The 15,493-nt window shown below is 40.7% G+C and overlaps 1 protein-coding gene across 1 annotated transcript in view; it reads right to left on the bottom strand.

Moving 5' to 3' along the window:
- The window catches only part of SCUBE2 (signal peptide, CUB domain and EGF like domain containing 2), a 40,923-nt gene that overhangs the window by 3,572 nt on the left and 21,858 nt on the right, over positions 1–15,493 (bottom strand). The window contains exons 14-19 of the mRNA XM_068398872.1: positions 15,358–15,444; positions 14,527–14,631; positions 13,145–13,300; positions 12,581–12,784; positions 3,496–3,663; positions 726–887 (exon numbers count right to left, since the gene is read on the bottom strand). Coding sequence (XP_068254973.1) covers positions 726–887; positions 3,496–3,663; positions 12,581–12,784; positions 13,145–13,300; positions 14,527–14,631; positions 15,358–15,444 — 882 coding nt within the window. The remainder of the gene's footprint in view (positions 1–725; positions 888–3,495; positions 3,664–12,580; positions 12,785–13,144; positions 13,301–14,526; positions 14,632–15,357; positions 15,445–15,493) is intronic.

The following is a 15,493-nucleotide window of genomic DNA, read 5'->3' as shown; positions in this document are numbered from 1 at the left end:
TGCTTTGCCTCTGCTCCCCATCTCTGTGTGGCCACAAGGGTCTGGGCACCACAGCACCATAACAGTGTGTTATGTGCAGGTGTGACATGCCCAGGGAATGGATTCTTTACGTGAGAGGCATGCAGTTCCCAGAAACATATTTCTACATATGTACGTGTATATACATCTGTGTGTATATAAGTGTCTCCAGAGGTTCTTCTGAGGAGTCACCTCTCTGCCCTCCATTTTCCCTCTTTAATTTACCCTCAGCTTCCCACACTACAGCTACCATAATCTAGAACAGTGGTTCTCTTTGTAATTGCCTCTTTCAAAGGTTGTTATTAAGAAGAAATGGTTACCAGAGCTATTAAGTTTTGTGAGCCAACTTCCATTCCTTTTAATAGGAGGGAAAGAAATTACAGTGACAAGAACACAAACTATCAGCTATATCATGGGAGAAAAGATTTAACAGCAAGACCCAGAGTGACCCGGCACCAACTGGCAAGACACAATCATCACTCACCTCAGCAAGAATGATGGAACCAGTCTGCAGAAATGGTCTTTCATGGACCTCAGTAAGCCGTGTGGGATGAGATGCAGGCAGGCAGCAAAAGAGGAGCAATACCACTGCCTTCTATGCAAGCTCCCTGGAGCAAAGCTAAATTTTGCTCTTAGAGCCACTCTGAATATTAATGGCCTAGTCTTTTTATTTGTAAGAGATCACAAAATCATCTTACTATACTTACTTTTGCACTGTGTTACATTTGTTGACCCATCAAAATCAGTAGTGGTGTTTCCAGGGCACGAAATGCAGTAATTTTGTCCAAACTCAGGCTGGTATGTCCCAACTGCACAGCGAATACACCGATGAGTTGTGGTATTGTAAAAATGGCCAGGTGAACACTGAACTGGGGAGTTATTAAATATGCAACATGGTTAAAAAAGTGGCAGTAGCACATTAGAATGTGATTTTATGCATTTTTATAGGACCCAGTATAATTCCAAAAACTGAAATGCCATATTCATAAACTACAAAGGTAATAAAGCAGAGGTAATTGAACAGATTCTAGTTCATCAGGTCACTTCGTGCAAGTTCCAAAGTCCCAAATGCAACACTATAGAGCAGTTCTGTGTGGAAGCAGTAATAAAAGATATGTCAGAGTGAGTAAAACCACCATGATTTTGTAAGCAGGACACCAGCTAGAATAGTGTGTCACCAAATGGTCTAGCCACTGACATTTGACTTGGAAGATGAACTGTATGTGGAAATACTAACTAAACCTTTCTTTCTTGCCAGCTTATGCCAAACAGCATGTGCACTGCTGCTGCATCCTAGTTTACCCCCATGATCAGCTCACCACAAGCAGAGGTGAAAGACTTTGGCCCTCTACACGTGGCACGTTGCATCAATATTAGTGACTAAACTGGTATGTTGCCTTCTTCTCTCATGATCACATGCTGTCTTGCAACAACAGGCCGTGACACAGGGTACAGCCACCTCCACCAGATCTGTTGCTACTTTATTTCATCACGTTGTACAAGTCGTCATGTTAGCTAGATGCAAAAGCTATAGTCCTCACAGGGCTTGCTGAGAGCACCTCCTGCATCACCAAAGCAAGACCCCATTCTGACATACAAACTCTTTCATAAACATAACAGATTTCATGGAAGTTTTAGACAGGAGATAGACAGACATAGGGGAAAAATCCTTCCTAGCAGACTTGCCACTTTTTTCCTAGTTCCCTGCATGCAGACAGGAAGATTTTCTCCTCTCATTGCAAGCTGAGAATACAGGACCCCAGACACCTTTGCTTACATCTGTAATGCTTCTTTTCATTTGATTTCGCTTACCTATTCTGCATCTGCATCTATACCCATCATCATTTGTACTGAAACCTGACAGAAAGCAGTCAAGAGAATCAGCCATATATTATCTTTGCTCTTAACTCCATCACCACTTTCCTTCTTTTTCCTTGCCCTTTTTCTTTGTGGGACTTTTAAAAAAAAAATTAACCCTATTCCTTTTACCTCATTTGGCAAGTTTACCTCTCTCAGCTCAACATCAAAATAATTTACTACCTTGCCTTTCAAATGTAGTTTTCTGTGTTGCACAGTCCCTTTTTTCTATTACTTTTAAGCTCTGCTTACTCCCAAATAACTCCAGTCTTATTGAGCTTTGTAAGCTAGCTCAGCCTGGAGTCCTTCCCTACATGCTCCACCCCCCAATCCAAATGCTTCAGATACAAGTTCCAAACAGATCTTGCATCCGTGATTCCGTGTCTCGTGTGGCCTCTTCGCATGCAAATCCCTGAGCTCTTCATTCCAGTTAATACAAAAAATTCCTTTAATCTCCACTCTCATTTCAAAACTGAGCCTCATTTATAGACATGTTTTTGTTTATGTTAAAAAACCACCAAACTTAAATCAGTTCCTCTTATCTTGATCCAAGGTTTTTAATGTGTTTTTTTAGTGCTTTAACTTTGCACAATTAAATATGAAACAACAACATTTGTGGATTCAGTGATTCTTCACTGAAGCAATCTATAAGCTATCATCAGTAATATTAATTCTTTGACCATACTGCAAAATTCTTCTATTATGTTGCAATTCTCAATAGTAAACATATCTTAACTGACACTAGAGACATCTCTTAATCCAAACCACCACCAAATGTTTGCATCAGGACCTTATTTCTACTCTACAGCAGTACATTTTCTATTAACACTTTTTCTTCAGGTGATTTGATCTAAGTGATGTTCTTTTACCCATGCTTTAAGACATTGAGTAAACCATTATACTGCTTAACATTTCGTCTCTCTCCATGGACACATATTTTTATCAGCATTTTCAAACACAACTTCATAGCTGTCTTTCAGCTTTTTACGTTTTAGGTAACTAAGACGCTAATGAAATTCCTTCATTTTTAAAGATATGATCCCCACCTGATTTTCACTCCTGTGAGGAAAACCTTGGGAGCTGATTGCTTGTCCGCTCCACTGTGATCAAATTTAGAGGGCTGTCTGAGGTACTGCAGGGTTAAGATGAATACTAGCCTTTTTAGGTATATCCCAAGGCATCCAAGCCAGTTTCTCGTTATGAACATGAAGAAACTTTTCTTACTTATCCTCCAGGACTGCAATTCCCTCCTTCACATTTTCACATTGCTGCTGTGCTCAAACCCAATATGTCAATATGGCATACTGGTCTTGATTTTTTTCTTGATAATTTTTTCTCCCTCCTGTTCCTTTATATGACTTTTCATAGATCGATGACTTCACTGACCAACTTCCATGTACCTCCCAACCCCTTCCCAAGTCCTTATATAAAAATAAGTTATAAAAGAACTGAGGTTTTATTGAGTTTCCTTGCAGCCAGGCTAGGCCAGCCAACTGTGAGACCCTTGGAAGGAAAGATCCTTGAAAGGAGAATGACCGTTCTTTGAATGCCCCACTTGTAGCAGCAGCAGTTACTTTTGCCTCGGAGCAAGACAGTTCATCAAACAAATCTTGACCTTACCTTTGGTCTCGCAGTCCTGAAACAAGGACGCACCACTATGTCTTGTTGTTAGACCTCCTCCACAGGGAAAGCAGGAGACTCTCCCAGCTTCAGGCTGGTATGTTCCAAGGGGACATGGCAGACAGGGTTTGAAGCCGTCAGGAGAATATTCACCTGGTGAGCACTGATCTAGAAGAGGAAGAATACACTTGCTTCAACCTGTACATTATAAGTGAAGGTATGTTAGTGAGCCTGCACAGGACCTGAAATCCCATGGTGAACCTGCTCTCCTCTTCGGAAGTTGGAGCCGGGGTTTCAGAACTGAATGCTGGCAACAGATAAAACTTAATACATGCAATGTACCCTGTAAAACTGAAGCAGACACTGAGAACCTCTGGTGCTAGTGAGATCTTCTGTGAGCTGGAATGGATTTCATGCTTTGTTGCAAGGCTACACTGGACACTACACCTGTCCGGTATTCTCTGTTCATCTGTACAGTGCAATTATGTAGTGATTATCTCCTCTTTCTAGCTAAAGAGGACTCCTCCCAAATGAAATAATTTAGTACTGAACCTAAGATGCCAAAAATGTACTTCCAGGTTTCTAAAAGTATTTTAATCTTAATATTATTGAATATTCATACTTCATAACCATTGGTGTTACTGAATTGTGTGAAAACCTCAAGCGCAACAAGTAATTGCGCAAATTCGCTAAACTAAATGTTATACGTGCCTCCAAGACTTTTAAAGCAGAAATATTCTTGCCATTCCTCTGATACTGGATCTTGGATAATGATTATCTGTGCGCTGGATTGCTGTGTTCTGTATGGGGCATAGATAGCACTAACTCAATCCAACTGATTTTACCTAAACACACACCTCAATATTATCTAATAAGCCCAGCAATATTTATGGGTATCTTTTAAAAATTCTGGTTTTCAAACTTTTCACAAAAGAACTAGCTTCAGTGCCAGTGTTTAATAATTACCCTGCTCTGGAAAAGGCACAAAACACTGTTGCAGTTGTTCAACTGTGCTGAAAAATTCTGTCCTTTTAAAGACCTGTTACGATAATAAACTGTTAGTTTTAGTTTATAGCTCCAATAAATCACTCAGTGAATAGCTGTTTTGTTAGGAAGTTAAATTGGCCTTGGCTTCATTTCAGGATATATGACTAACAACAAGGAGGGCATTAACTACCGGTCATGATCAATGATGAAGAGTTTTGTTTATGGCTGATACACCCAGTGGAATAGTGAGTGTTCCTCCTTAGCTTAAAAATAAAATACAGCAGGTTAAGCAATGCTCTGTAGCTTATCAATGAAAGCTAGTGAGGAATTCTTAAGCTCTTGGTTCTAACTTTTTCCACCACCTATCACTTCTGCTCTCATAAGGACACACATTCATTTGCTCCCACACTTCTCAAGCCTTTCTTCATTTTATAAACATTCCTACAGAACACTCATCTCTGTACTCTTTGTGCAACTCAACAAACGTGAATTAAGGCTTTCATTGCAGCGCTCCTAATAAGGTAAGGAAAGAGCACTATTTACAATTCCGGGACAAGGAAAGACAATCAAGGTTAGTAAAGGTGATTTTGAAAAGTGGCTACTGACTTCAGAAACCCAGAAGCAATGGAAAGACCAGTGCAAATCTCCTTCCCTCAAAAAACTCTATGGCTCTACGAGAAATCGCTGCTCTGAGTGGCCTCACTAGAGACTATCTGCTCTCTGCTCTAAACCTCTTTCTCCTTCATTTTAATCACAGCAAGTTTGGAGTGGTTTGGGGTTTTTTTGCACTGTGTGTGTCTTTGTTTTGTTTTTGTTTTGAACAGAATACTACTTTACATTGGCACAAGTAAAACTATACAAATTCAACCTTAAAACTGTACTTCAGGTTTCCTGAACTTGCTCACAGTCCAGCATAACAGTGGGTCAGCTGAGAGAGCTCAAAGGATACCTGTCCCAGGCAGGAACCAAACCCATCATGTATGTGGAAATGTTACATTTGAGAACTTATCCCATCCGATCTCTCTTGACAACTTTATCATCTGCACCTTACTTGCCTTGAAACCTCATGTTATAAAATTGTAGAGCTCCCTGTGGATTAAAACTGAGTTAATCTAGATCTTCCAGGATTATTTAGCAAAATGCCTAATTTTTTAAAAATTTGCATTGAGGAAGTAAACTTAAAAAGATCACCTCAGACATCACTGAGATCCACAACACTGGGTATTCTTAGATGCAATGCATGACTGAATTCTGAGAGCAGAAGAAAGATGGGCAGAAGCATCAGACTGTCTGTTTCTGTGCCCTACCTCCACGCTGAGACACACTGTGAGCTCCAGCTCATTTTTAGTTTCCAGGATTCTGAGGACTGATCAAGAGTCACAAGTTATTTGTCCTTCCTGATCCTGTCAAGTTTTATTAGGGCATAAAACACAACTTTCTCATTCCCCATCATAGCACATTCCCACACTTCAGCTAACTAGCAACAACAACAACAAAAAAATCAGGTCACTAACATTTTGTGTTTGTGGGTTCAAATCCAAATTAGGTGGTCAGCAGCTAGACTACTAGATAAAGTGCAAGGTGATACAAAGACTACATTTAAACAAGTATTAGAGCTGATCAACAGTCAGGACTTCTGCAATTTGGCAGTTTGTGTGTACTGAAAGAAGGCTGACATTTTCTTTCAACTTTGCTCAGTGTTAATCTGAGGTCCGTTAGAATTTACACTTGCACTGGCTGCCCCAGGGATGCACTGTGGCAGGACAGCAGGATGGTAGGCTGTGCCTGTGACAGTGCCCAAAGAAGAAACACAGGGCTGAGAGAGTGAAAGGCAGGAACTGTGTAAAATCAACCGGGGCCAAAACAAAACTTTTCCATTATTGATCTGCACCAATCGATTCAAGTATTTCATTTTGATTTTCCTAAAAGGTGGCAACAACAGAAAGAAAACTGTAAAAAAAAAAAAAAGTCCAACTAGCTACCCCCACTGTAACAGAGTGTGCAAAACCAGCTGAAAAAAGCTGTGTACAGTGTGGTGGTTAGTTTTGAACTAGTGTGGAGAGAAAAAAGGATCAAGTGGAAGGACAGAGGATGGGCTGACCCAACATGGAGAGAAAGACATGTAATGTCTACCCAGCTCTTTCAGTATGAACTACTGCTTAAAAATAAGAATATCTATTTGGGCAACAGCATCTTGTTGGAGACAAACCAGGCAGACAGAGGAGTCCAGCTGGACGAGCAATGGGCTCGTTCCATGTGTCCATGGGGTTTGGGTTCACAGGACACCACCCCCCTAGCTGGCCACTCTGCTCAGAAATCACATAATTATCAGAGCCTCAGCGTGTGGGGTGGCCTTCCAAGAGAGACTGGGCAAGGGGAACATTAGTTGCTTTTACTGCGGAGTTCACTGGTTTATGAAGCTGCATATGTGGGATACCTCCTGGAACTGGAGAGGCTAGGCGTAGGTGGATAGGCTTATGAGGGTACTCTGCACATATCCCTACCTGACGTTACTACATGCAATAATGAGCCTTATTCTCAAGGGCGTTAAGCACCCATGCTTAACGATCGATGAAATCGATGAGGCTTGAAAAAAGCAAGCAACTCTGGATTAAGTTTATAAAGTATGTAAAATACAGAGACTGGGAAAACTAAGTTTTAAATACTGTACTGCCTAGAAAAATGCATAACCCTATCCTTCCCCCACTATGACTTCTGAGACGCACCAAACACTTCAAGCCTTAATAGATCCTATGTGCGTATGAGAAAAGAGGTTAATATATCCAGATACAGATTTAGCTATTTACAGTCTAATGAATACTCATTATACAATGCAAATATTAAAATTACTCCAAGTGATGCCCAAGCTTTAATGCCTCAAGCTCTTAAATATATCAGTTTCTTCACGACTACATCAAACGAAGCTTTTCAAAGTGGTAGAAGCATGCAGACAATTTGATTGATGAACACATTCCCTGTAAGCTGCTCCCAGTTCCTCCCCATCTTCCACCTAGAAATGTTCCAAACACAGGCAACTCATCTAATCCCACCGGAACACAGAGCAGGGGTAATGACGAAAGCCTGTTTAGAAGCTCACAGCACTCACCAAGGCACAATTTAGCATAACAAACAGACTTGGTGTTAAGTTCAATTATAGTAACATTAATTATAGGGACATCATGTTAACACAGAAATCATCCTGTGGAAATCCATAGGGCTGTGCATAAAATTAGGATGACACAAATGAACCCTCTCTAAAAAAACAAACCCAAAACAACAAAAACCAAGAAACACATCTGAGATTTCAAACTTTTCCTGTCATTTGTTTAAATGAAACCCAAAAAGTTTATCAGCTTCATTTCATAAAACTAGAAACTGCATGGTCCCACCTGACATGTGGCAAATACCCAGTCAAAACAAGATCTGAAGATTTGCAAATAATGGCATTAAATCAGAATTCCACTGGCTGGCTTTGCTTTTTTTTCAGAAATCTGATTGTTTTTCTCCAAATGAACAAAAGAACCAATTGCCTCCAGTAGACTTCATTTCTTCAGCCACTGTCTTTGTTTGTCTTCAATACCCATTAAAAACCTGGTCTCCAGTCTCAGACAGCTGTTTTGAAGCAAAAAAAAAGTGAAAGCTTTTCTGATGCAAAAACAAGAAGAAAAGGGATGGGGGGGGGAGAGAGGGCCCCACAGGGAACCAGGATTAACAGTTACAAAGACATTTAAAGGCCCTTCCCCTCTTTTCAACACATTAGCCTTTGAGTATTTGCTCCTATAGACAAATGCTGTAGTATCTCAGTGGCTGAGAAGGTGAACCTCATAAAGGAGGTCATGATCCACCAATTCACCCCTTTCTTAAGAATGATGCCTTGACTTTATATGGAAAATCACCAACAACTGATGCAAATTGATTCTGAAGCAGCATCCTTTAAGTTATTGTGTTTAAGTGGTTCACACATTCAGGTCACATGAGATGGTTACACATCCTAAGGATTTATGTCTTAAATCTATGATTGTCAGAGCAAGCAGGTTAGCAGAAAAATAGCACCCTTTCTCCCATTTGAGAATTCATTTCTTCTTGTCAGATTTTTATAAAATTGTAAAAAAGAAAAGCAACATACAGTTTTCTGTTGTGTAACACAACTATTAATTGTAACAACTGCAAAGGTAGGCAGTATTTTTCTTTTCTCTTTAAATCTCTCCCTCATACTTGTATAATGCCAGTATCATACCACATCTAAACTTTGAGATGGGGTTCATCACTTTGTATGAAACGTTAATATTTTATTTGCATCCTCTAAACTAAGGGGGCAAAACTGCTGAATGCTGAGCAATGAAATGCAACACCACCTCCCACACAAGATAAAGTTCCTCAGCATTTACATCAGAGCAGTGCCCATACCAGTGCTGCTCATGCTTGCTGTTCTCTGAAGTGACAGCTCTTTGGATGAATCCACTTAAAACTACGGTGCAGCAAGGGCACGCTCGCATGTCCTTTTACACACAGCAATTTCAGGGAATGGTAATTTTCATTGCCTCCTTCCATCTCTTAAAGTATTCATGTATCCAACACAGAAAATACCCATGGAACAGACAAGTAGCAGTCTTTCAACTCCATGGGAGTTGTACTTTCTACTCCATGGGATGTGATCAAGGTACGACAGTTTTAAGCAATGGAAAAGCAGCTAAATTGCTTTTGTTTCTCCCTCAGTGGAAAGTGCCTGGGCAAAAGGGTCCCAACAGATATCAACAACTTCTCTTTCAATGTGGAAGTTTCTGGTAAATCAGTTTCTGATAAGGAATTGCTAGTATTTAAAGAGTTGGTCTTTGGCTGTTAAATCTGTCTAAAGTCTAGCTCATACTGGAGAATGAATACTTGTAGCCAGGTTAGTGAATGAAACTGCATTCTCCCCAAGACAAATCTCCTCTCCAAGAAGCGTGTAGCATTTCCAGCATCCTCAGATGGTTCATCCAGTCTTGAAGCACTGTCATTCAAATACGCATGTTTTTTACCATAAGATTTACTTCAGTGTGGAAAGATCACACTCCTGCTATAAGAATCCAGTTCTCTGGGAAGGTTGATGAAGGTTCCATTTCGCTATATGCATTTCCTGTGATATACATTAGTAGAGACCTACTGCTGGTTGCTCCTTGGAAGCCATTCACAGGCATTCATGGAATTAATCAACGTGAGCCAATGCTAAATACACTTACGCATTGATACAGAGCTCACACATAACAAGGCAGACAAATGCAGCACTTGAACCTCTAAAGCATCAGAAAATCCCAAACAGAACTGTATATTAAAGAGCGAACTTGAAATAAAATACACTACCCCTTGGAATCAGCAGTGAGTTCCCTTTTACCATCAACAGCTGTTTAAAGAACAGCAGACATACACGTGCAACCATTCAGCATATTAAGAATGATGAAATACCTTGGAAATCACATCTAATCTGTTCCTGGCGCCTTTCTGGAGCTTTTATTCTGTGCTGTGCCCCACTGCAGGCAGCAGAAGCTAAGACAGGAAAATCAGGAGAGGTACTACCTCACCATAAGTGTGAAACCAAATGAAATTTAGCTTACTGTTGCAACTGCAGGCCAGTTACCCAAGACAAAAGCTGTCAGAGCTGGACTTCCTTTCTTATGCTGCTCAGATACAACTAATGTTTCAGACAGTGCTGTGTAGGAGTCTACCACAGGAAGAGGACCAGTACAAGACTGTCTGAATCAATAAAACTGTATCTAACCTAGCCATACTCCAAGTATTTTGTTTTAAAAAAATTACTTGAAAACAATGAACTGAAACCTGCACTTCACTCACTATCTGCATCACAGAAGACTTGTAAGTCCCTAAACTTACTTTCTTCCCTCACTGCTTCCTGCTCCTCTGGTCAGACTGAACAAAATCCCTTTGCCAAAGTTCTCTGGCTATCCAGAGACCACATCCTCCGCCTGCACTAAATCCATCTGCTGACCTGGTTTCTCTTGCTATGGAGTCACTTTCTCCCCAGAATCATTAGCACATCTAGATAAGCAGGGTCCCAATCCTGTCCACAAGTTCTCAGCAGCTCTGCAAAACAATTGGATCAAAACAAAACAAAACAAAAACCCCTGACTCTCCCACACACATCCCTGAGCTAGCTTCTTCCACACTGTTCCCACTCTATCTCTTAGCTCCTTCTGACTGGCAGTCAAAGCAGCAGCAGCAGCCGCCCCGTGCTGCCTTTACCATACACATTGGGACAATCAGCTTTTTCTAAGGAAATGAGGCGTATGTAACAACACTGCCTCTGTGGGTACTTTTATGTCCCCTCAGCAACTAGTGAACTTTCTGTCCAACTTCCAGCAATCTGACAAAGGATGCAGAGAGGTTTCAAAGGTACTAAGTTTCTATACAGTTAATGTAAATAAGTGGGGAGCATGCAAGCTGAGGAGAGAGACCTCAGCATCCATGCAAGTAAAAGGCTGTGGTACAAGTTCCATCTCCTGTTTGATCACAGCAAATCTACACAAGGATATGGTCTGAATACTTCAGCTGAAGAAAGGAAGATTCATTTAGTGGCTGCACCTTTTCAGGCATGAACAAACCAAACCATAATGCATGAGACCCACAGGGAATCATATATTACTAGTTCCACTGCTCACAGCAATACCTGTTAAGATGTCCAGGGTAAACTGTGCACCAATTCAGCAACACAAGAGGCTTGACTTTTGCAAGTTGCTTGTCAAAACATTTGTCTTCATATGCTCAGTGTCTCTGTTTTAACCACGGACAGGCTATTTGTGCTCACCAAACCAAAGAGTTTTCCAGGCATTCTCCAAAAGCTCCCTTCCTCTCTGAACTAGCACAGAAATGCCACATAAGCTTCTCATTTGTAATGAGAAATTAAACTGGTTCTGCAGCTACATAAAAAAAAAATTTGTTTCTTTGTTGTTCCAATTCCTAACTGTAACTCATGTTGCCTTTTCCACCTGCAGTATTTTTAGCTTACTCATTGCTATTTTTTCCAGATGAAATCATAAATGGCTTGAAAGCCATAGTGTGCTCTGTGCAACGGACTGAGATGAAGTTTTTCAAAGCCTTCCTCCAGCATCCAACACAACAGCTTGAAAACATCCATGGTGATCCAAGAAAACATCTTGGTGAACTTTCCAAAGCTTTTCAAACTTATTACATTACCAAAAAAAAAAAACTTACAGCTTTTTCCAACAGAATTCCTGAGTAATTCCCTAGTCTGCTCGCTTGCACAGGTGTTTTAAACAACATCAGTTCATTTTTCTGTTCTATGAATCCAAATTTTTCCAGAGTTAGAAAACAAGATTGGAAAATCTATTCTGAAGCCGAATGGGTTGCTGCTGGAAAACGTACTAATTCAATCTGACAAGCATTTTAACGGCTTGCTGATTCACAAAACCACCTACATGCTGCCTACCCTATGCAGCCTGAATTAGCTGTCATGGTTGTTAGGCCCCTGCTAAGGAGAGAGGTCAGATGTTATCTTAACTTTTGTGCTTTGGAAGCATTATTATGGGCTGTGTTATGGTGGTGCCCTCCAGTGCCATGATAATTAAGATTTTTTTCAGTACTGGCCTATAAAACCCCTATTTTCCATGAATTTATAACTCTGTCATGAAGATTTTCTGGGACTCAGACCTTAATCAACAAAGAGGATGTGACTGTATCAAATTCTCCTCAGCCTTTTCTTTGGAACAAGGGAGAAACAAAATGTTCACAAGTTCAGAAACACAGTGTTACACTAGATATTAAATGTAGTCTTTAAAATAACACTGGTGATGTCAAGGCCATTGGTGCCTGATGTTACTCCCACATTTTCTACCTTTGAGCTTACTGTAGGCTGTGCATCAATTATAACAAAGTGCAATGCACCTCTACTCTGTCACACACAGAAATTGCCAACAATAAATACACAGAGGGGCACATCCCAGCAGCACAAACAGTAATCCCTACTTCTTCACTCACAGCCCTTCTCTCTCCTGGACAAGCATCCCATGATCCCCCCAAGCTCATCAGACCTGAGCAAAACAGTAAAACACACATGATGGTTTGTTCCTAATTTACATTTACTTACCACATCTGTTACCCACAGGCATCTGTCCGACACCACAAGACTGCTGTGGCTCTGACAGCTTGAGAGGCTTTCTGGCCTCTTCGTGGTCCATGCCAGAGACGCGGATGCGGAACTGGTCCCTGCTGACTGTCTTCCGTAAGGTTCGAATGGTTTTACGGAACCTCTTTTCAGTCTTTTTCCGAGCACAGCGCACATCGCATGTGTCTGAAAAGTATCAAGAGTGAAAGCTGCTGTAAGTGACCATGCACAAAAATCCACCCAATTCAAAAGACCAACCAATGCAAATCACTGAGAAAGCAACTTCCGTGAACCAGGCTGAAATCCTCAAGGACAACACCACCAGGCTAGAAGAAAATTAATCAGACCACAAGAGTCTCTGGGCAGCTCTTTGATCTTTGAAACTACCTCCACCCCTCAACTCTTTTTGAGGCAGTAAAATTCATTTTCAAAACAGGAGATACTTTTTAATATCATTTTGCATACAGATAGAAGTGAAAAATACAGAAATTAAGGAGCAAACGGCAAGAAGCTTCAAACCGCACCTTGGATTATTTTCCAACCAACCTGTCACCTCCTTTCGGCTTGTTTCAAGCTCAAAGTCCGCAGTGATAAAAATTTCTCGAGTCGCTGCCAGTCTACTGAGGGCTCCATGAACTTTCTTGCCAGAGCTGCATGTTAGGTTTACATAGTGGAAGCTCTCCATTACTGAATTATGTCTCTCTGTATGAACAAAATTAAAGGAAGCAAACGCTTGGCGAGCTACGTTATTGAACATTCGCTAGTGCTCAGTGCATGTGTTGTCACGAAGAGTTAAAGGGGAGCCAATGATCAGCTCCACATGGCAGTAAAGTTTGGCCAGTTTCTCAACTGGCACACCCTCACACAGAATCATGACTCCAGTGCACCCACAGATGTCCTGGCCAGCTGAGGCTCTTGCACTGCAGCACGTCTGAGGCACGATTCACTGCTAGGATGAGAGCTTGGCTGCAGTGCTCAGCCCGCTTCCCCTGGGTTTTGCTAGCAGGTTCTAATGAATTGCCTTTGCACTATACAAAGCATCTTAAAACCATGACACTGCCTGCATCAGGCAGGCTACTTGAGAGAAAATTTTGCACTCATATGAAGCATGTGAAAAACATGTTAGCTTATAATGGTGCTTAAATTAAGTAGTGACTGCGTATACAGGACATTTGGAGACTATTTTCAAGCTTTCAATGAGGAAATAAGATTTAGTTAAAGAAAACACCCGGAACAAGCTTTGGTTCTGGAGTATGTAACTCTTCACTGAGCATCTAGTGTAGTTTCTCACTGTTACTCTTCTAAGGACAAACAAACTGACATGCTGATTCATCATATTGCTTAGTGACTTGTTCCCCCAGCTCCTTTTTTTTCCCCCCTCCGAAACGTACTACTCTTCATTTTCTGCTGACTTTGTAAATTCACAGGCTATACTTCCTGCCTTGGAACAGACAGAAGAGCTGAGCTCACTGTGTCCATCTGGGGCTGCTGAAGTATAAAAGGAAGACAAGAGAAAAGAGGAATAACCCTTTGGCGATAGAGTCTGCATAAAAGGCCAGGAGATTCTTCAGCGAGGCATCAGAGAGTAAGGAGCAGGTGAGAAAGGAAAAAACAGAAAGAAAGGATAGAGAGAGAAAGTAAAAGAAGAAATCAAAAGAATGGTTGATTTTACTGAGAATTTATTGGCAGTGGTACAAACAAAAAAGAAGAAGGGCTTTCCTAGCAAGACTGTAAGGTTGTCACTGGGAAGTCCTGTGATCCAAAGTAACTATTGCAAGAATCATGGCTGGGAAGGAACGTGATTCATGAGGTCTGTGACGAGCAGAAAGTTCGCAGTCCTCTATGCTTTGCTTATGCTGTACTTCATATCTGGAAAGCACTTTAGCGCTATGGCTCTAACCTGCTTACCTGCATTTTTATATTCATACCTGGTATCATCTGTTCCAGACCTTCTTGAAACATCTCAGTCTTTTTCAAACTACATTTTCCTTCATTTAATTTAAAGGTTACGCTTATCTTGATGGCTGAAGTGTCTTCAGGAAGAAACAATGACATGTTATTTGAAAAAAGGAATAGAAAACTTAGATAAGCCTAATGTCACATTATAATGATGACATCAAAAAAATACGCTGATATAAAGTGAAAAAGTGGTCATCACAGAAAACCTAAAGAGATGCCAGCTTCCTCCTGCTGTGAAGCTGGTTCACAACTGGAATTGGAACAAAGTGCGATAGATTGTATTTTAAAAAACAAAAAAAAAAAAAAAAAAAAAAGAAGAATGAGATGAAGTCCAGATCTGCTACTGGATAAATCAAATAAAGGTTAGCTGAAATCAAAGGAGATACTCCAAACCAGTTCCAAATGTAGTTTATGTCTATACAAAATAGCACCTCTTATCTGTTTAGCTTTAAATGCTTTCCAAACTTTACTGTCCAACAGCCCAAACTAAACATACTGTATGCTGCCAACACTGTCCAGTTTGGATGTCTAAACAGAGGCGTGACGCTCCCAGCCTAGCTGTTTATTTCACTACTGATCTTTTTCTCTTTCCTTATTTTTAAGTCTTAATTTGAGTGATGCTGATGAAGCAGTACAAGGGGAATTTCCTGCTGTAATCATGAACTGCAATCACGAGGAAGAAAAAAACAGAGGGAGTATAACGCAGAGGGAAAATAGAAAGTCAACAGAAACACCCTTATTTCACAGTTATTTATTAAAAGAAATCAGTCAAATCATGCAACAGTAAATCTAGTGATTACCCAGCCAGCTGGATGCATTTGTATTTTGCTGCTTTTTCTTAAGCTGAGATGACCTGCCACAGGTGAAGGTGTAGGCATCTTGTGTTCCTAACAGACAGACCATACAGACAGTCAGTAAAGACACAGGCACTGTGCA

Source organism: Nyctibius grandis, chromosome 4, assembly GCF_013368605.1.
Source record: "Nyctibius grandis isolate bNycGra1 chromosome 4, bNycGra1.pri, whole genome shotgun sequence".
NCBI lineage: Eukaryota > Metazoa > Chordata > Aves > Nyctibiiformes > Nyctibiidae > Nyctibius > Nyctibius grandis.
The sequence above is the reverse complement of the archived record's forward strand: the minus strand, read 5'-3'. Positions and strand labels throughout refer to the sequence as shown.